Source organism: Phasianus colchicus, chromosome 5 (assembly GCF_987193195.1).
Source record: "Phasianus colchicus chromosome 5, bPhaCol1.hap1.1, whole genome shotgun sequence".
Classification (NCBI taxonomy): Eukaryota; Metazoa; Chordata; class Aves; order Galliformes; family Phasianidae; genus Phasianus; species Phasianus colchicus.
The window spans coordinates 29,099,934-29,120,974 of NC_143440.1; the positions used below are offsets into that span (position 1 = coordinate 29,099,934).

At 43.5% G+C, this 21,041-nt stretch overlaps 1 protein-coding gene across 2 annotated transcripts in view; it reads right to left on the minus strand.

Annotated features, from left to right (window-relative positions):
• The window catches only part of GALNT16 (polypeptide N-acetylgalactosaminyltransferase 16), a 60,319-nt gene that overhangs the window by 9,004 nt on the left and 30,274 nt on the right, over positions 1–21,041 (minus strand). For both annotated transcript variants that reach the window (XM_090141150.1, XM_031593661.2), the window contains exons 3-13: positions 19,487–19,585; positions 15,002–15,069; positions 13,166–13,231; positions 12,176–12,297; positions 10,368–10,455; positions 8,634–8,718; positions 7,505–7,608; positions 4,628–4,754; positions 3,605–3,697; positions 1,452–1,535; positions 1,048–1,189 (exon numbers count right to left, since the gene is read on the minus strand). In XM_090141150.1, the coding sequence (XP_089997276.1) occupies positions 1,048–1,189; positions 1,452–1,535; positions 3,605–3,697; positions 4,628–4,754; positions 7,505–7,608; positions 8,634–8,718; positions 10,368–10,455; positions 12,176–12,297; positions 13,166–13,231; positions 15,002–15,069; positions 19,487–19,585 (1,078 nt within the window). The remainder of the gene's footprint in view (positions 1–1,047; positions 1,190–1,451; positions 1,536–3,604; positions 3,698–4,627; positions 4,755–7,504; positions 7,609–8,633; positions 8,719–10,367; positions 10,456–12,175; positions 12,298–13,165; positions 13,232–15,001; positions 15,070–19,486; positions 19,586–21,041) is intronic.

A 21,041-nucleotide genomic window follows, 5' to 3' on the forward strand; every position in this document is an offset into this window, starting at 1 on the left:
ATGATTTACATGATGTGGAACTGCTTCTGCATATTTTACATAACAAACATGTTCTATAATGAGTAACTGAGATCTATATATTATCAAATGAAGCAAAACGCATGCAATGATATCCATGGGCTAACAAATATCACCAGCACACATAAAGCTCAGACTTCATTTTTCCCTTCTCTCACTTGAAGGATGCTTGACCCAATCAAGTGTTCTTATTATATATCCCCCAAAGAGGAAACACAAACGCAGTACATTTTGGAGATTTTAAACAGTAATGACATGGAACAATGAGTAAGATTAAATGGCACGTTGAACTCTGGCTGAAAACTGGTTTCCAACAGTTAACAGATGTGAATATGTGTTTTCTGGCATAAAATATCCCGCTGTGACTGCCCCAAGAAGAGACTGAGCATAAATCCTCAGCTGATATAAACTAGCAAAGCTCCACTCTTAGAGGAGCTGCACCAAATTACCACAGCTGAGGTCTTGTCTATTTAAATTCTGCTTGGGCATTACACTGAAACACATCTGCAAAACACACAGTTCAAACCATCTGCAGCTACAGCTGAAGTGGTAGACTAAGAAACGTTTATGACCCTGGGGAAATCTCTTAGCCTGCATGCCTGGGTACCAGCCAAGTACACCCCAGGACTGGTTCTCATAGGAAAGTCATAGCCCCAAGGGCAGGAGATGAAGCAGAGCATACCCAAGCCATGGTCTGAGTAGTGATCACCATGCAATTCAAACTCTGCCTGTGAGTTTACTGCACAGACTAGTCAGGCCTCTGAACGTTCAAGCGTTACCTGTTGCCTCTGTCTGAGTGACAAAATCCTTCCTACCCCATGCCTAACTGTTGTGTCTGTTGAGACAGCAGAGCTCTGAGATGGCCACAGCTTCTTTTCCTGTTAACTATTAAAACTACTAAAAGAGCCAAATTCTTCCTTTATTCATCTCTGTACAAATCCAAAAAGGCCATAGATACCTTTTCAATTACTGGCAACACATAAAGTGGGCAGAGGAAGGAGGAAAGCACCAAGCTGAAGCCCATCTCACCTGAGTGACGGGTGGATTGTTCACTGTCCCTTTACAGTTTCCGATGCCAGCCAATGTATTCCCTGTACTATCCTGTGCCCAAGACTCCAGACAGTTTCCTCCTTGTCTTATTATTCCCGGAATCAAGTCTTTCTCAGGAACCCTTGAAGTAGAACAACAGTTTTAAGGCACTTAATAAACAAAGAAGTACAAAGCACTTACATACTTACAAGAGCATAACTGGTCCCTATCTGAAACCCTCTAACCACAAAGGAGAACAGAGAAGATCTTTTCCAAGCCTCTTTCCATCCAAGTCCCTTCTTTTTTTTTTTTTTTTTTGCCTGCTGCTGCCACAGCTCAGTTTCTTGTTGTGAACCACCTCCCAATTCCTTCAGGAATTTTGGAAGCTGAGAGATCAGACTCACTTCAGTTCAGGATAGACTTTCTCCAGATACCACTGGAAGGATTTACAGTTCAGTTTGCGGCGCTGCTCCACTCGGTCTGCAATACTGAAAACACAGACACACACAGTGACCAGGAGGAAGGGGAACAATCAAGAGCAGCCAAGAAGTCTGAGGGGGACTGTATAGTTTTCCACCCTTGCTCATTCTCCCACCTAGTTTGTTACTGGGTTCAGAGCACTAGCAGTGACCTGAGGTGAAGAAGAATAGACAGGCAGGAGGGGAACATTGAAAAGAAAGAAAGAAAAGCCTTTGAGAGCAATTCTTGCACTTCCTTTGGTTCAGAAAGATGCTAAGGGTCCAGGTTCTACAATGTTAAAATAGCACAGTGCACATAAAGGTACTGTAAGACTGAGAAAGCATTTCAGCCTCTGGGTGCCTCTGTAGAAGCATTCAATAAAACTTACACAACCATCAGCTCCTGAAAAGGCCTAGAAAGCATTTACCCTATGCTATACACAAATGGCTCATCTCTGTGGCTGCCAGAAGTAAGGGGACATGGCAGCAGCTGTAGTCTCAGGTTAGACTGCAAACCCAAAAACCAAAGTGATTTCTTCCTAGGCAGTTTTGAAAAAGAAGGCAAGAGGAAATTAATTCAGTGCCTTGCAACTGCCTGCTGTAGCAGCCCTTCCAACTCTGACTCCTTGGCTTTGGATGGCTGAAGAACTCTGCTTGAGCAATCCCACTGAGCAGTGAAATTAGGGACTCTCCTCTTCAAGCTATACTGCTACAACTGTGTCTTGGAAAGGACTTTCAGATGAACCCATGTTCCTTGACATCCTCAGCCCACAGAGGCCACCCGTATCTCAGGCATATTTATGTGGATCTTACAGCTGCATCTAAATTGTGGGGAAAGAAGGTCAATTCTTGGACCTTTTGATGGTGTCAGAGACATCTGCATTCTAAATCTAGATAAATAATGCAGGTTCACAGGGCTGTCACTACAGGTCAAGAAATCACCCCAAATCAAAAACCAACAGAGCTGCTTCAGCTCTTACTTAGCCATTGCTGTCTGTAAAGCTGGTAGGAAATACATGCAAACAAAAACTGCAAGTTTAGGCCCTAAGACACAATAATGATATATGCAAGTTCAATATGCAATACTCCAGTTTCTTTTATGAGTAGGAGCATTGCTTATTATTTGGCCCCAGTCTGGCTGCTGCAGTCAATACAAAGACAGAAAAATTAGGCAGGTAGAGCTATTGTCATGGCAATATCAGGATGTACAATGATAAGTCTGTATGGGCCGGACCAAGCCTGCTTGTCACCACATAAGCAGTAGATGCATCATTATCCAGTGCATGTAGTTACACATCTGAGGCACCACCACATTTGACAAGTCCTCCAGCTCATACAGCAGTCACTCGTTTACAGGGGATACAACACAGATACATATGCCTCCCAAGATGTTTTTAACGTTCACTTGGAAATCATAGGTGTTTGATACAGAGAACCAGCTCTCCTCTCATCCCAAGTTTTGATGCTCAATGATTTTTGGATCACAACTCTAAAAAGCCCATAATAGCGAGACTTACGTGGCCTGCAGATAGCTTTATCTAGGATGCTGCAAGAAATAGTTCTTTACAGAAGTGGGCTCAGAAGGTGCTAGAGACCAGTCACAACCAGATTATGTTTCAGCACAAGATGTCTCACCATTGGCCATGCTCTGTCCAACCTTACAAAATGAGCAAACCACCTCATCCACTCATCAGCAAAGAGGGGAGCACACCAGGTAGCAATTTGTCCTGAGTGCCAGCTAGCTCTTCTTGGCCCTGGATTCTGCATGTACATCAAGCTCGAGTAACTGCATAGCTCACATTTCCAGAGGACAGGCATGCTGTATTAGAAAATATTCTTATCCCCTTAAAAAGCCTGGCATTTTAATTTCATTCCAGCCCACTTTGGCCTTCCCCTAACAAATGATTTATGCAGGAAAAATGAAGTGAATTAGAAGAAAACATGTTAGTCACTTGAGCTGTAACTCTCCTGGCAAGCCAGCAATTCAGAGCATCTCTGTTTCTCTTTACCACATTTAGAGCCAGAGAAGATCCAACAACTATTTCATGCTAGCAAGTGGCTTACAAGAGTCCTTCTGGTGAGGTCTGGGAGCAGCTTACCTTCCATATGACTTGCCAATGGCTGATGGCCGGGCTTCATAGTAATACTGCTTGTACTCATCCATCCACACCTCCGCTGTGCGCTTAGTGTTCCTACATGGGAACAAGGAGATGCTTTGCTGAGTGCTGCTGGAGAACCTGCCCTCCTGTCAAACAAGTGCTATGTGGGCAGACCAGGGCCTGTCTGCCAGGGGGAGTTGGGAATAACACTAGACACAAAATAAAGTGGGCTCCACAGTCAGATTTAGACTGAATGTGTTAACTCTACAAAGCCTAGTGGGGATACTACAGTTCAGAATATAAAAATAAATTAAAAAAATAAAACAAAACAAAACAAGAAACACAACAAAACAGTGTTTACCGTGTTTTCTTTCACATATGCTCCCACTGCAGAACTGGTCTGACTGTCACCACCACTCTGCTCCCTTTCTCCAGACTAGAATGTTACCATGGAATAACTCAGCTTGGAAAGCAACTCTAGTTATGATCTGATCAACACTCCTGCAGAAAGCAGGACTAACTTCAGGCTAGGCTACACTGCTCAAAACCTTGCCTGAATGAGTTCTGAAATTTCCAAGGACAGAGATTTCATCACCTCTCTGGGGCTCTGCTCTAGTACTTCACTGGTCTCATCATTTTTCTCTTCCCCTCTGTCCTGCAAGTTGTCCACAGGACTCATCTCAGCACACACATAGCTCAGTAGGATCTCTGGACTCGAGAGCAGCTCAGAGACATCTAAGGACTGCCAATACCCAGGCATGTGTCACTGGGAGGTGGCCAGGGTCTCTCCCTGGGGCACTGCTCCCCTCCACCATTGCAGAGCGAGGAAAAGCAAGATGCAGTAACACAAACAACAGGGAACAGAGAAGGGAACATTTGCATAGACCAACAGCAACTCATCTTCCTCTTGAGAACAGATGCTCAGCCACAAGTTGTTCTCACTCAGCAGGGAGAAAGAAAATAAAGAATTTAGGCTGTTTTAGAGATGCCCAACATCAAGGTGACCTGGCTGTTACCACCTACTTGATGTAAGTTAGTGCATTGCCTTCAGGGAAGTCATAGGGATGGCGCTTTCTGAACACATGTCCCACGCGACTGCAGGGAACAATCTCCAAGCTGCCACCACACATCCACACTCGGAAGGAGAGCTCTGGAAGAGACCCAAGAGTCATACAGTTGAAGTCAGATCATCAGCATTTCCAAAAAGAGTAACCTCATCCTTGTCCGTCTGCTCTAGATGTATTTACTACAAAGTAAAACCAGAAAAAGTGATGCCATGGTAAGAGAGGAAAAATCCCTCTGCCCTTTGTTAAAACAGAGGCAACTCCAGTCCTGGCCTTCTCCAATACCATTCCACTGTTTGGACCTCTGAGCATTTCATTTTTTCCATTGGACCAGATCCTAGCGGCTGTATTCAGGCTTTCAGAACAGCATTTGGTAAAAGATCAAGATCACCTCCACACCCACCTTGCTCTGAGCTTCTGCAACTCACCCACACTGAAAATGGATGGAAGTAAAAGAAGAATTTACTACATGAAACAAATCACGTGAGGAAGAGAAGGAGTTTAGGAGACAGAGGAGAAAGAAGAGAACAAGATGAAGGCATAGGAAGCAAGTCCTCTCCCCAAGAAAATTAACTGCGTAATTGCTTGGGACTTCAGATGAAGTCTCTGCCATAAAAGCTTCAGATTGCATAGACTGATTACTTCAAAAGTTTTACTCACTTGTGGTCTCCCTGCCTGAATTATGGCTCTGATGTTTAGAAATTAAAAAGGAAACAGTGCATCCAGATCTAATGGCTGTTTCAAAGCATGCACACAGACTAACACCATCCCACCCTTCATCTTCCTCCATAGCTTTCCTCCACAGTTCCTGGGAAAGGTTGTTTAAACAGCATGGTAGTTTACTTGTCCGGCTGTTTGGTGGTTGGATGGTTGTGGGATTTTTTTGGAGGGGAGGAGGAGATGGTGTATTTAATCCAACTTCTAAGTAATTAACCTGTAGTTTGTGTCATTCCTTACTAGTTGCAGTTTCTCCCTCAATCTTTCCTACAGCTTTGAAGAGAGGAAGGACTCAAAAACAAACAAAAAAGAACAACAAAAACAACAACAAAAACACAAGTCATAAGTTTCTATCTGGTATTGTGTCCAGCTGGCAGTTGCTCTCCTCAAAGGAGGTTCTGATTCATTCTGGCCTATAACAAAAACAAAATTCTCAAGCTAGCATGTTTTACTTAAAGCAATGTCCATTCCCCAAGAAGAATCCTCATGTCATATTCATATCTTAGGCACACAGACAGACTTTGCATGACCAGGTTTGCAAATGGCAATTCTTTAACAGCGGGGAGAAGGGATGCAGATTTTTGGCACAAAATAGAAAATGGAGATCAAGCATAACATATTAAGGACTTTCATTCATTTTTTGATGAAAAACATATGAGATTTTTTTGCTATGTATTTTCCAGCACCCAACCTTGCCCACATATGCTTTAAATGATTTTATTGCTGTGGCTTTTCCCCGTAATACTTGAAAAAAGTCTTTACCTACCCACATCCAGCCGGAAGAATACTTTGGCAGCTGATAATCACTACCTGACCATTCCTCTGTACCTGCTTCTTCAGCTCTGTGCCCTTTAAAACCTTCTGTTTCCTCGCAGGAAAAAAGTTTCCAAGGAAAAGTTTATTGAAAATGGCCTTTGTGGCCATTCTTACCCACCCAGACTAGTCAGAGCTACTCTCTCAGCTCACTCAACAAAAGGTGATCTTATCTAAACAATTGCTTTCCACTCAAAATTGTAATGCATAGTAAAAAGTGTTTCAGAACATAATCAACACTTTTCTTTCATCGCAAAAACTAGATTTCCATTAAGTATGGAAAACATTTCTTTCAGAGTGGAAACTGAACACTCTAAATACCTTTTCAAGGAAAATGAACTTTTTGTTGTGAAATTGTTGGTTTCTGCTCATCTGCTACGTAAGAGAAACAAACTGAATGTAGAAACCACTGATGGAATTACTGCCTCATATTATGCTGAAGAGCTGAACAAATGTTAGCTTTGGGGAAAAAAATAAAGTAAAATATTTTTCCATTGCCATCATCACACTGCCATTGTAGCAACACATATCAGGGATGAACCCCATTATACCCCACTATATGCACTGTGCACTGAGCTTTGCTTTTGTAAAAGAGTCGAGATGGAAGACAAGAGCCAAGTGATGAGGGGCAACAAACTTAATGGAAACTGTACAAGGCACAGGTGGCAAGCCCTGCATGCTTGGCCCAATCCCACACAGCCTGGCCCAGCCATTGCCAGGCTTTATGAGAGCGGTTTGAAGGAGAACGAAGCAGTTCTGCAGAGGTTTTAATCATCTCTATGTGCAAGAAAAGTTGTGGGTGTGCAGGTAATTTACTGCCACTCCAGAGAGCTCTGCTTTAGCATCAGCTACGGACATACGCACCAAAAAACAGTGCTAGGCTCCCTAACGGGCAGCAGCAGACAATGAAAAGCCCAAATAAGTATTCTTTCACTGTTTTGGGGATTTTCAGCTTTTACACAGGTGAAGCTCAGAGGCTGACTCTGCAGGAATATTCTCCAAAAATAAGCAACAACTTAAACATTAGGAGAGGGGGTTTTTTTATTACTATTCTTAACTTGTTTGTACTGTAGAAGCACTCATACAATGCTGCATATGCACATAAGATAGTGATAGCCCTGATATCAAAGGACCTCTGTTTACCTTGTGCAAAACTGACATAAAGTTCTGGCCCAAGTGGTGATAGCCTGACAATATCTGTAACCTTCTATCAACATGCAGATCTTGAAAGAAGAGCTCTGCTAAGTGATGAATACTGGGAAATGGTATGCATTAATGTGTCATTCCCTGGACACTCTAAACTTACCAAAATTTTCTCCTCCCCAGATGTCCATTTGAGTATCATATTTTCCCAGGTGGTTAAACCAGGATTTGTTAATCACAAAGATGCCTCCTGCTATGACAGGGGTTCTGGAAAAGAAGGTACAAGCCCGTATTAAATAAGCTCACATACTCATGTGCGTGCAGCACCACCATCACCACCATCTCCATTTCAGAGGGGGGATAATTTGTGCAGACCTGAAAAACCATCTCTTTCATTCAAAGTAGGAAAACAGAAGTCTGCTGACCATGTTCCTGCTTTCCTGAGATGCCCCTCACTAGATCCTCCCCCGTCCTTTATTAGATTGTACTGCAAGCACTACATGAATAATGCTGTGTCTTTTGCATTTATATAAATACACACAGTGTGTAGGAATGACAGAGGTATTGTCTGATGGCTGCGTTCATCAACTTGACATGGTGTGAGTGGCTTTGCTGTATGTACTGCTGGATACTTCTTGAGCGCAAAACAGAGACTCACAAATTATATAAAGGAATAAAATGGCACTTCTGTTACAAACAGGGAGCTGAGCACTGTGACTTTTTATACCAGGATTTTTCATGCTCTACATCCCTCAGAACCACACACACAGCAGCAAGGCTGGCAATAACCGCTGCAGCCAACGCAATCTGTTTTTGTGTGGACACACTTATTTAGGAGAGAAGGTTCATTCTGTGCTCAAATTACTAGGTGAGATTAAGCTCCTAGCTCTGCTTTACATTTCCTGAGGTGATTGTTTAGCTGTTTCGTTCCTTAATTCCTCACCTAGAAGACAGAGGTAATTACAAATGATTTCTGGAGGCATTCAGAGTGTTGCGGGAAACCATAAAACAAATACAGAACAGGAAGAGGTGGCTTGTTGGGATAGCACAGCTACAAGCCAATGAAACTATATAGTTGCTACTCATATAGTATTCAGGAAGCAATACTCAAAGAATTAGGGTATCGCTGCATTACAAGATTTCTTTAGAATTAATATGTAAGTTTGCCTTTATCAAGCAAAAACAGCAATATCTTGTCCCCGGCAAGACAACACTTTGCACTCCTTGCCATAAAGGCAAAGGCTCAGTAAAGGCATTTGAAGGTCTGCACGCAGTCCATCAGACATAGCTACCTTATAGACTGAGTTGGGTCTGTTCTGGACATCTTCTGCTCTATAGGAATCTGCTCCCACTTAAAGTGAAGGCTCCAGTCAAATCCTGAGAAGAAAAGAAACACGCCAGATAGGTTTTGTTCTTGGTTTTCTACCAGCTTCAGCCCCCACTTTTACATCACAGGCAACAACTACTTTCCTTCCTCAACACCAGTCTAGCCAAAAGGGGAAGAGTTTATCTTAATGTAGCCAAGAAGCTGCCAATTCTGTCTTGGCATCTTCATCTCTCAGCAGTACAGGACTCTGATCAGTTCCACTCCACATGCTCAGGAGAGTGTTGTCCGAGTGACACGTGCTAATTAGGGTTGTTGCATTCTGGCCAGTCTGTTTTACACTTCCCTGTCTGCCAGTTATTCGGCTTTAATCACAGCACTTTGTGGGATGTAATGTATTCTGGGAACAAAAGCTTGCAGGTCATTTTAACCATTTTAACATCCAAGCCTACTGTTTATTTATAATTGGCCTGTGGTGGAGAGCTGAGCACATCACAGACACTAGCACTATATCCTGTTGAGGTTAGCCACTGAGTGAGTAGCCTTCAGTGAGCGAGCAGTGCAGCAGTGAAATGCAGCTACCTACATTTCCTCTAGCCACAACAGGAGAACAGCAGCTCACACTACAGGCCACCGCAGGAACAGCCATAAGAGGGTTCAGCTGCTAGGACAGTGGTGGTTTCCAGGAGATGCCTGGCAATAGAAGCAAGCAACCGAAGCAGGTGTCAGACTCCAACATACACACAGTGTAGGGACTGTTTGCAAACCAGACTCACACAAGGTAGGAGCTTTGTCTCTGAACTCTAAGCTGAAAGCAATCCTTGCCTGGGAAAGCTAGCAGAGAAGAAGGCAGGACAAGCCCTAGGCAGTGAGTATGTGCTACCTGAATAACTACCAGGAGGTGAATTGCTCTCATGTCCAAAAACATACACACAGAAGTTCAGATGCCCTCTGAATCCTCATCTGCAGTAGCACGCATGCATATGCAGCTTTCAAGGGATTGCAAAGGTTCATATTCACATGCAGTCCATGTGATGTTGCAGAACCAGAGCACTGCCATAGCACTTCAACATCACACGGAGCAGACAAAGCTTGTTAATGTTGTCCACACATGCAGAATTTAATCTCCTCTTCATTATTTTAGTGGGTCTTTCCCAAGGAGCAAATTACATCACACAGGAACAGCCCAAGATGCCAGATGGACCACAAGGAATATAAGAAGAGAGAAGAGATTGTAGAAGTGGCTTTCATGTATTTTATTTGCTATCACCCTTCTTCCTTTACTGTAAACTGTAAAGAGTGATCTCCATGGTTTATGAACATGTGAAAGCACAGGAAGGTGCTCCACGTCTGGCTGCTTGGCCTGAATGCCACAGCCCAAAAATTCTATTGTTCACTTGCTGACAGGAGGTGAAGTGGCCAGAGGATACACTGATACGCTTTATCAGTTAGCTAAGCCCTGAAACTGCAAAATACCACGATGCTGATATAAGCTCAAGAACAAAACCATATTTGGACTTTATTTCAACTCTGCAAAATATCCAACTTAGCAATTTGCAGAAAAAGGAGGACACAAAACCCATCAGGAAAGAGCATCACTTTTTTTTGTTTTGTTTTTGTTTAAAGCTGAAGTGGACATCAGTTATTTTTTAAGCAACATCACTCAGGCCTAACTATCACAAAAGCCATTAATTATACCCACCTCCCCTCAGATCTGCTGATGCTGCCAGGTAGGCAAAGTTATCCAGGCTGATAACATCGATGATTGGACTCACCACTCGGGTATAATCCTGAAAGAGACAGAGAAATGGGGAAAAAAAAGCAGTCAGGTATTTCTCGAGGGTCTGGAAAAGCTGCCAGAGATCATAAAAAACAAAGCTGCACATGTAGCATGCAAATTTTTATTTGGCTTTTCCAGTATAGTTTTGACAGCTCAGCAGTGATTGATGTACACTATGTCCAAATGGAGAAGGTTGGGTATTAGCCAAGTGTACACCATGGATAAAGAGAATGAGGCAAGAATGACCCACATACCCAGAAGTGCTGCCAAGAAACAGCTCTATTTCCTGCCCAAGATACAGGACATGAATCATTGTCCCAAAGGTTTCGTGCTTGTTTTTGATATCTACTGATTTCTGCTCAGCCATCCTTGAATTAACTCATAGTGATCAGACAAGAAACAATTGCAAACTGAAAAATACATAATATCTTAATATTAAGGAATTAGGATACTTCACTGACTGTAAGGGTGGTTTTACTTGGCAATCCTTATAATAAACAGAACTTGAGATTGTTATAAGTTTCCACCACAGCACTGAAGAAAGTCTTTCGAAAGCTGAAATCTAAGATGAAACAGATAGCTGGTAATGCCAAAGCCAGTATCTTGCTATCACTTGACAGGCTCCACAACCTTCATACCAAACATCCATTTTATGCTTTACAGTAACTCTTTCTGCTTGGCCAGCAGATCACAACCAGCAAAAGCCTGCTGTTCATGCATATTCCCCTTCGCACAGTGACAATTGCACAAGGAGTGTATCAGTAAGGCCTGAGCCCTGCCCTTAAACCTACTCTGGCAGCACAGCACTCACACTGCTCAGAAATCCCATATTGTATGTTGACTTAAAAGGCAGGAGTAAATATTTATGGGCTTCTGAGATAGAGGATTTACTGAGCAGGACTAAAAAGTAGAAGCTTTTAAGTTATCGTTCCTGAAGTTTCACCTTCTTCAGTTTAAGCCAGACATGGATACGAGTCAGCATATAAGACTCAAACTCCTTTTTCTTGAGCCCATTACTCCATAGAATCCTCTATTTCAAAGGAGGGGAACAATCCCAGCCCCTTGCAAGCAGAGCTAAGTCTTCTTGCAAGCAGGGCTCACATTTCTCCCTTTACCCCTCCCATTTCTCTTTTAGCAGAGCCATGTTTTCCTCTCCAGCCCTACAGTGGAACCAGGGTGACAGTCCAGATTCACACCAATCCTTCCTGAACTGAACCAGCAAAGGTACATCCCCACATGCACAGGCAGCTCTTCTACGCTGGGAAGCTGCCTACATGCAGGTAGTTTGTGTTGGCAGCTCAGCAGGAGCATCAGTGGAAGGAAAGTTTTGGCAGTGACACGACAGAGGGGAAGCAGCAAGGGAGAACCAGCAACAAGGGAGATAACAGCAATGGAAAAGTTGCCCAGTGTATGCTGAGGTCACTATCGTATATACAGGCAGAAAAGGAGCACAACACCTGCAGGACAGCTGAGGTACAAGTTGGTGGTTCAGTTATTCACCACTGCATCTCATCACTCAGCACCTGCTGCCCTGCTACGTTGGCAGGAGAATGGAAGAAGCCCATCAGGGATCTGCTGCCCACCTAGCTCAGGCTGTACGTCCATCTGCCTGAGAAAGGCTACTTGGAAGGCTCTGTCTTGCTGGCAGTGCTCAAGGCACCTGAGAGCACAGGATTCCTCAGTCCCAGACACGCTAGCCCTGTCCAGCTGAGTGGGGAGACGGTGCTCACCTCTTTCACTCTCTGAAGCATGGGCTGCAGCCACTCACTGTTGACTTCACAGTGACTGTCTAAGAAGGTGAGGATGTCAGCAGTGGCCACTTCAGCTCCTCGCACCCGAGAACGAATCAGCCCTGCAAGGTGGAAAGGACAGCAGAAGAAGAGAAGAAAGGTTAGAAAGGTAAACAGCTGAGTGTCTTGCAGAAACTAAAATACTTCTTGTGGATGTTACACGAGAAGACCAGGCACTTCTCCAACACAACATCTGTCAGGAGCAGAGAGCAACTTTGGCAGGGCATCCCCTGGGGGCAACATCAAATCTGAGCCCTCCCAACACACAAAGAATGACCTCATCTGCCACTTTTGTTCATGCCACTAAATTCTCACCTGGTTCCTGCCTTGACGACAGTTCCCTTCCCCTCCAGGCCTTCCCACAGTGTCTCTCTATCAGAGCACCCTGCTGCCTCTCTCACTGCTTCCATAGGAACACACTCTATTCTCTCACTGCCTTTCTTCTTTCTTACCTATTCCCTTTTCTTCTTTACTCTGCCCTGTGGTTAGAGGTACCACTCTGGCTCTCAGATACTTCCACACTTTCTTACAGACCACCCTGCTATATGGGATAACTTTCATGCACTGAACAGTGGCTCCTATCTCCCCTTTCAGATCCTTGCTCCAGACCCACTGTATACTGACAGCTTTAACCTGGAAACAGGACTTCCATCTGCACCTATATTCATAAAGATTTTAAAATGCAGTTCTTGTTCTACCCAGGTCTCTGAACAGCACTCATTATTAAACTATGAATTGAGAGCCCCAAAGACGGAGAGTTGATAAACCAGGTTCTCTGTTCATAGAGCCTCCAACATTAGGATACCAAGCCCTTATACTGATAAAACCAAACCATAATGGTAAGAAACAACACGCACGCAACTGGTAAGCAAACAGGGCCATGTGGGCAAATCCACCAAATCTTTGTATCTGCAAAGCTTCCACACTCACCTTCTCGACGGATGTTTCGTAGACACTTGACTTTGGGGATCTTGGTAAGGAGCTGACAATCCTCAGCTTAAGGAAGGCAAAAAACATTTGGTACATACACATGAATTATTTGGCTTCAATAGAGAGCTCCAATTAACTGTTCTCTTGTATCTCCATGGGAGGGGAATTTCTGCTTTCACTTAATATCAGCCTGATGGCCGCAGTCCTCCTGTTTGAAGGGTACACAAAAGAGCACTGCTTGCCCACTGCCCACGTCAGACAGCTCAGCCTGTGCCTCCTGACACTCTGGTAATCTAGGCCTCCATCCTCCTGCACTTAGCATTTCACAAGAATAATGGGCATGTACTGGCAACATGGCACTGAGCGGATGGCTTTGATGAAATGGAAGGACCATAGGGAGCCAGAGCTGCAAACTGCAGAAGTGCCAAGTAAAAGAAAATCCTGTCATATAAAATGATTTCATCCATTTTCTTTGCCCTCAGCGGCTCATTTGGGCATTTCCCAACATTTATTCTTAGGGTAGTTTCTGCTTGATTTTATTTAATAAAAGCCACGGAGAGTAGATCTGCTTCCCTGGAGTCACCATTACACTAACGGATGGATGTCTAACTGAGGGCTTTGCTGGCAGCTCGCCAGGAGCTTGTGCCATCCCTCATTTCCTTTGCTCAGGGAACACGATGGAGAGCAACAGCTACTGGGTCCAGCCCAGCCATATGAAGGAGCACCACACCATGCAGGATGCCACAGGCTAGGCTGCCTACAAACCTCTCCACTCCCATCCACAGAAGCAACGCTTTCTAGCACATTTTCCCTTTCTCCACCATAATGTCCCATTTCTCCATTTATTCCATGTTCCTCTTTATGTCTCACATCCTCTCTTTCCCACTGCCATCCTTCCACAGATGTGGTGCTTCAGGGAGAACACAAAGGCCATCAGCCAAAGTGCATCTCCTGGCATGGTCCTGCAAGAGCATTTCCACTCTCAAGGACACATGCATGCAATCTAAAATACTGCTCTTGTATGGGCATTTTGGCAGCTGCTGCACTACCCAAGTGAAGTGGCAGGTGCTCTTAATTAAAGCCTACTGAGATTCTGCTGGACATCTGCTACAAGGGAAAGCATCACTCAGCTTGGCAAAGCCACAATTTCAAGTATGTACAAGAATCCATATCAAGTCACTTACTCTGTAGGAGTGGAACTTATCACTACTTGCAAGCATCGATGGACTCTTTATCTTTGCAGAAACTGAGGCAGATGTTAAAACTAAGTGTCAGTCCTCAAGTAGGTAGTAAAGTGGTGAACTAAAGTTCAGATGCCTCAGTAGAGTAGCTGTAGAACCATAGATATCTGTTTGCCAGCAAGAAAAATAAGAACTACCATAGGATGGGGCTTTGCAAAAATTCTTCTACCTAAGAGCCTAAATGTCAGTTTGTGGCTGAACCCTGTGCAGTACTGGCACCAGAGATCCATTTGTGTTGACCTGGAACACTTTGGCCACTGACACTGCACTGGAATTTTCAGGTGCTTAATGTGAGACACTTAGGACTCTATGTTAGAGGTGCTCAGAAACACCCAGCATCAATAGTTGGGTGCAGCTCAATCCTTATCCAGACATGATTCTGAGGCCCTCACAGGTTTTAATGCCTAATATCACCATCCACCTCTGCCATGGCCTCTACCATGCACTGTGCACAGAAATACCACTTCCTTTTTCCTTTTCCCTTGCAAAGAGACATGATGGAATCTCTCTGAAAGAAGGGAATAAACAAAGCAACCAAAAAGAGGGAGAACAGAAGGAGAAAAAACAAATGAAAGGGAAATAAGTCCATACTTACGATCTGAGCTGAAGTCATCTACCAAAATAATTTCCTGGATGAGGTTGGGAGGGGTGCGGTTCAGGACGCTGCAGGGATCCAGAGAAGAAAAAGACAGCCTTTGTGAGTTGCTATAATAATGACAATGGTAATACTGACACAAGTCTGCTGTGTCATACTTTACAGCAGGAATACCAAACTCAGTGATGTGGAAGAGGTAACCCAGCTCTTTGTACGAGGGTCCATCGGAAGCTGAACTGCAAGCAGAAACATCCCAGAAAGCTACAGCATCTCAATCAAACCTGAGAAGGACCCATAGCTAGAAAGATGGTTGTAGGGGCTGCCTTGAAGCACCTAGCAAAGGATGCTGAAGCATGCTCTCTGCCTCCTGAAAGACAAAGAGGAGAGCATTAACAGCCCTGCAGCAGCCAGGAAGCCATTCCTGTCCACCAGGCTCTGGACAAAGCTCATCACTGCTGGGAAACAGAAAGAGAGCTGTTACTTTTCCCAGCTAGGAGTGCTCTCAGTCTTTTCTCACTGAGTCTCTTCTTTAGGAAGAAAACAATTGTCTTTTATGGCAATATTCTGGACTTGTTTTGGTTTGGGTTTTTTATTCCCTTCTTTTGATAGTTATTTGCCTTTCTTTCAAGCCATGTCACTTGCTGAGAGTACAGACTTTTCCTTGGGCTGGGATCCACTGTGGTCTGCAATACCCCCAGAGCTGCAGTTGTCTTGTGTCTACAAGACGCAGGCTTTCACATACAAGAAATGAGGATAATAGCTTACACTCTTCACAGAGATCAATACAGTCTGGTACTCTAGAGTTACAGCATCTTCATTCTGACCTCTTTGTTCCTCTCATTTGTTTTAAAATACTTGAACTAGTTTTCCATAAACTTCTTTAAGTTCCTCCTCTGGCTTTACTAGAACTACACAGCATATTTCCTCTTTAAGCCTCCTTCCACAATGCCCAGGCAGGTCCTTATTGCCTTCAGTAAGATGGCTCATATACTGAACATTGCTCACACTTGAGCACACCAGTGAAGAGGACAGTTCTGCAAACTTCAGCCTTAAAAACCAGAGACAAACTCTGTCCTCCTGGTTCTAGCATTTTAGTGGCGCTTGCTCTTCTGATTTCAAGCAATTTTAGAGAAAGTGTTGCTTAAATATTTTGGGTTATCTTATTTTGTTCAATTGGTTTTGTTTTTTGTTTATTTTGCTCCTTCTTTCTTTAGGTTTCTTTTATACAGGAAACACAACAAGAGTAACCCCATACTCCCAGGCATAGACTACTAAGGCTATAGAGAGAGAAATTACTGTATGGTAATTAGCACCACAAATGGCTTTGCACACAGAGCCCAAATTTCCTTAGTTTTCCACTGTCCCACAGTGCAAAATCATGTCTGCTCTGCTGCTCAGTATCACATCCTACGCCATTTCAGGTTTATACTGCTTCATATACCTCAAGAGTATTTGTATTTTGAGCTTACACATCCCAAGATGACTGAGCTTTTTCAAAGCTGAATCTCATTTGCTGCTCTTGGCTCATACTCCTCTGGATACTTCAGAACTGCATAGTGGGGTGGAAGGTGGGGCTATGTTCCTTCTCGCATTTATGATTGCCCCTTCCCCCAGAATAGCCATTATCTGCATATTTTACAGACAAAGTTGCCTTGCACTGAAATTCTTGTTCATGCAGACTTAACACAAAATATTAACAATCCTGACTGGCCACATCTTGCAGGATAACTGCTATAAAATGGCATTCTACACATTCTCTCGCTACCCTATTAGCAATACTCACATTTTCTCCACAAGTTTCAGGTCTTCCAACTCAACAGAACTGGAAAAAAGACAATACACTTTGTTCTCTCTCCCTCAGCTGTTCACTCAGTCCCCCAGCAGGGAGGAAATATTCTTGAGGAGTTCACTACTTATTGTTCGATGCCTAGTTCTGCTCTCAGTTCTGCAATAATTTGCTGTGGATCCTTGGAAAAGGTATTTAATCTTCTTTGTACTTTGTCTTGCCTGTCTTTTTAACAAGGAACACAGCAGTCCTACTATTTCACTTCAGTGAGGTGAACAGACTGGCACAACAATTGATTACTCTTAGGCACAGAATGTATTACTAGGCTTCCAAAATCCCAGTGCTAATCCCTCTTTTACAGCAGAAACAGAGACTATTCCCCTCATCTCAAGGATACCTTACCCTCCTTCTTTTCTCACAACTTTCTTCTTTCAATGTCAGTGCCCTTACTTTGTCCCATGACACCTTTTCAATATCATCAATAGCTTCTCCACTCTGCTGACTTGTCCATCTCCCATCAGTTCACAGATACCATCTCTTATTTTTTTTCTTTTTTCTTCTCTGGAATTATCTCCTCTGTTTATGGTTATCAAGCCTTCTCTGATTCAAAGTGAAGGCTACTAGCCAATGTTTGTCTGTGTGCCACTAAAAATACTGTAGAACCCAAGAATTCATTCTTTGGGACCACTCACCAAACAGGGATAAATCAGGAACATTTCTGACATTTGATGTAAGCAAGGAGTAAATCAGGATCACTGAGTGTAAACCTCTGGCAATGAAGACTCCAGCCATAGCCAGAGATCTGTTAGGACCGAAATGATCTTCAAGGTCTCTTCCAACCCAAACCATTCTAAAGGCCATCCAGCTGACCTACTTTTTTTTTTTTTTTTTTTTTTTTTTTGCAGCTGACCTCAGCTAGCTCCCCATCAGAAGACTGCTTCGGTGGCAGCAGGACTGTAGGGTTGAACTTTGCAGGATCTTTGCTGGGGACTCTGTGTTGCAGAACATCACATCTAAGAGATTGGTGAGACCACTGCTTGAGTGCTGTGTCCAGTTTTGGATTTCCCAGGATAAGAAAAACAAGAACATCCTGAAACATGGCTAGCAAAGGACAGCTAAGGACTCGGGCATCACATGTATGAGATGAGGTTGCAAGAACTGTGAATGTTTAGCCTTGGCAAGAGAAGACTTAGAGATGTTGCAGAGTCACTGACCCTGGAGATACTCAAGACAAACTGGACATAGACCTCAGCAACCAACTCAAGCTGATCCTGCTTTGAGCAAGTCTGGCATTATGCATTGGCAACATTCATCTGCTCCTTAGTACACATAACCTACAGAGGATTTGGATATCAATTACTCTCTTTATGGGTTACTTCTGTTTTGAATGTCATCTTCTCTACATTTTATTATCAAAGCATCTTCTATTTGATTGGCTGTCTTGAGATTTTCTTAAGGATCACACTACCACAGCTTCTGAGCACCTAACCATTTATTGTCTGATTTATGATACAATTAGCAGAAATCTCCTGCTGTTGTCCTTCTAGCAGCACTGTAATTCCAAACAAATCTACTCATTTTCTGAACAATGGCTGTGCAGGGTTAATTTTAAGGTTTAAATGAAAAGAGAATGATAAGAAAAGGCAAAATGTGTTAATGCAGGACTCTGAAAATACAGCAGCACCAAACCCGGCAGACTGAAAGGCAGCCTTCTAACCATGAGGCCAACTTGGAAAAGCCTGTTATTTATTCACAACGTACATTTCTCTAAGCCCATAGGACCTGACAGGAGAAGAAGTGATGATGATGAATAATACATTCCTGTTAGTGAAACCATGAATTCAACCTTCTACCTGAACAATTCAATCTCCTTTCAGCCTTCACAAGCTGTTCCTGGACTTGCTTGCAGGCTTCAGGGATCATTTGAACAAAGGCTTGATAACTCTGAGGGCAAAGGGCATTTTTTATGTAAAAAGGAAAAGGAAAAGAGCCTCTCCAGATTCTACGGGGATGATGAGGAGGGGAAGGAGCAGCACTGCTTTGTGGTACAGATAATTGCACACTTTCTTCTGCTTGGGGACAAGACTCTATGTCACTATTTACCTGATAGATTTGACTACTGCTGATACTCAGACATTAGGAGGTACTGGCACAAGACAGCAAGTGTCCTGTATGTACAACAGGGTCTGTGTGAAAAGCCCCAGGGAAGACTTGGTGGGCCATTAGGTTCAGATGTTTTTTTATCAGCTTTCTGCTTGAAAGACTGCTCACCTTGTTCTCAGAAGGATAGCCCCACCTCCTGAAACATATACCCTAGCAGGAGACTGGCTGCATATTTCTGTTAAAATACACCCTCCCATGCCCCTCCCCTACATCTAGAAGCCCACATTGTCCCCCTCTGGTCCCTCAATCTTCCAAACCAAGATCATACTGACCATTCCCCACCTGTGGAGGCAAGCCCAGCAGCCCCTTTCCTGCTGCTAATGAATCCATCACAGGAACTATACAGTAGCTACCTGCAGACACTTTGAACACCCACATCACCAATCCAAGTCCCAGACCCGTCCTTGTGGGCCATGTCTAGGACAGATCACAAAGTGTACTGGGGAGGTCCACCCACCTTGCTTGCATAACCACTGGAAAATGTCTAATCCTGCAATGGTGCCCTCCCAGGGCCCAGCCCCTCTTGCTGAACTCACCTCTTCACCGTGCGGAGCAGCGCGGAGCGGGCCTCGTTGTGGAAGGTGATGATGAGGCTGGTAGCTGGCAGGTCTGCATCATAACGTACAGACGTGCACCTGCAACACAGAAGAGCAGAAGCATGAGCCAAACGCTTTCCTCCAGCAGCTGCTGGAGCAACATGTCTACAACTTCCAGAGGAGAAGAGAACTAATATGCTGAAAACAGAAGTAGCACAGCAGAGCTGCAGCAAGGAAAGCCTCAGCAGCCTCTGTACAAAGGACAGGAGACTGTGCCTGCCAAAAGGCAAAAGCTTTGAGGTTCTGGTGCCTAAACTCATAATGCTGCATGCATTATGGATGAGAACGCATGACTTTCCTGGGGAACAAATACTCAACACTGTGGATTCTAGTCCATGAATTTGCCTGTGTTTCATGTAAACTCCAGTTCCTTCATGCATAGAATGTGTACATGGTAAGGATGCATAAAGCTGGTAGATCCAGGCATCAATTCAAACTCTTTGGGCCTGCTGAGGTTCCTCAGCTTCTCTTCTGAACACTAATACCTCAGATAGCAATGGAAAGTAATTCTTCCCTTCTTCCCATTTCACTTTGTAATGTTAGGTATGTACACTTATCCACATACTCAGAATGAAGAATCAGCTCACACCAAGGCTGCTTATACCCTGTGGACAACAAGCATTCTCATGGCTATGAATCTTGGATCAAGTTCTGGCAGGTGCTAGAAATGGCAGATTTGGACTCATGTACTCCTATGGAATTGTGGTTTATTTTTATTTTTAACTACTCAAGGCCATGCTTAGACTAAATACACCACTGGACAGAATACGATTTATTTCTTAAAGCCACTTGTACTTCCACGTTTACTTACTATTCTTCTATGGCTATTTCTAAACAGTAACTATTTTTATCATCATGCTCAATTCTGCTAGTTTAAAATTATTCTAAACTACTGTTATTTTTCATTGTAACAAATTGCATTTGTTAAGGGAACAATGACTTCTTCCATCAATTTTCAAGCATATAAAGAAACTCTGATAAAAAGCTTGGGACCAGACATATCACATTTATTATTGTTTCAAAATAACTCCACGATTTAATGAATGTAAAATGTATTAAGTCACCAGCAAGTAGAAAAACAAGATATTGGTGTACACACTATTTGAGACAGACTTTCCAAGTTCTCAGCATTATTAGAGCATCACAGGGGACAAATATGAAGTTTTTGCTTGTAAGCTGGCTCTGCCTTTGCTTCGTATCAAAAACCAGCTAGCTACATCTTCAGTTAGAATTAGCTTGAAGGATGTAGACTCAAATATCCCCTATCTGAGCTTTGGTGCCTAAGGAAAAATACAGTAGTGACCTATTCATCCCTGACTCCTTGAACTGAGCCAGAGCCATCTGTGACAGAAGGAAGGGCTTTCTCAAATCACATCTAAATTGTACCAGCAGAAATAAGTCCTTATGTTAAGCTGTCATCACAGCAACAACTTCAATATTGCTACACGACATGGTACTCAAAAACAACATCTCATTCTCAAACCAACCCCCCTGC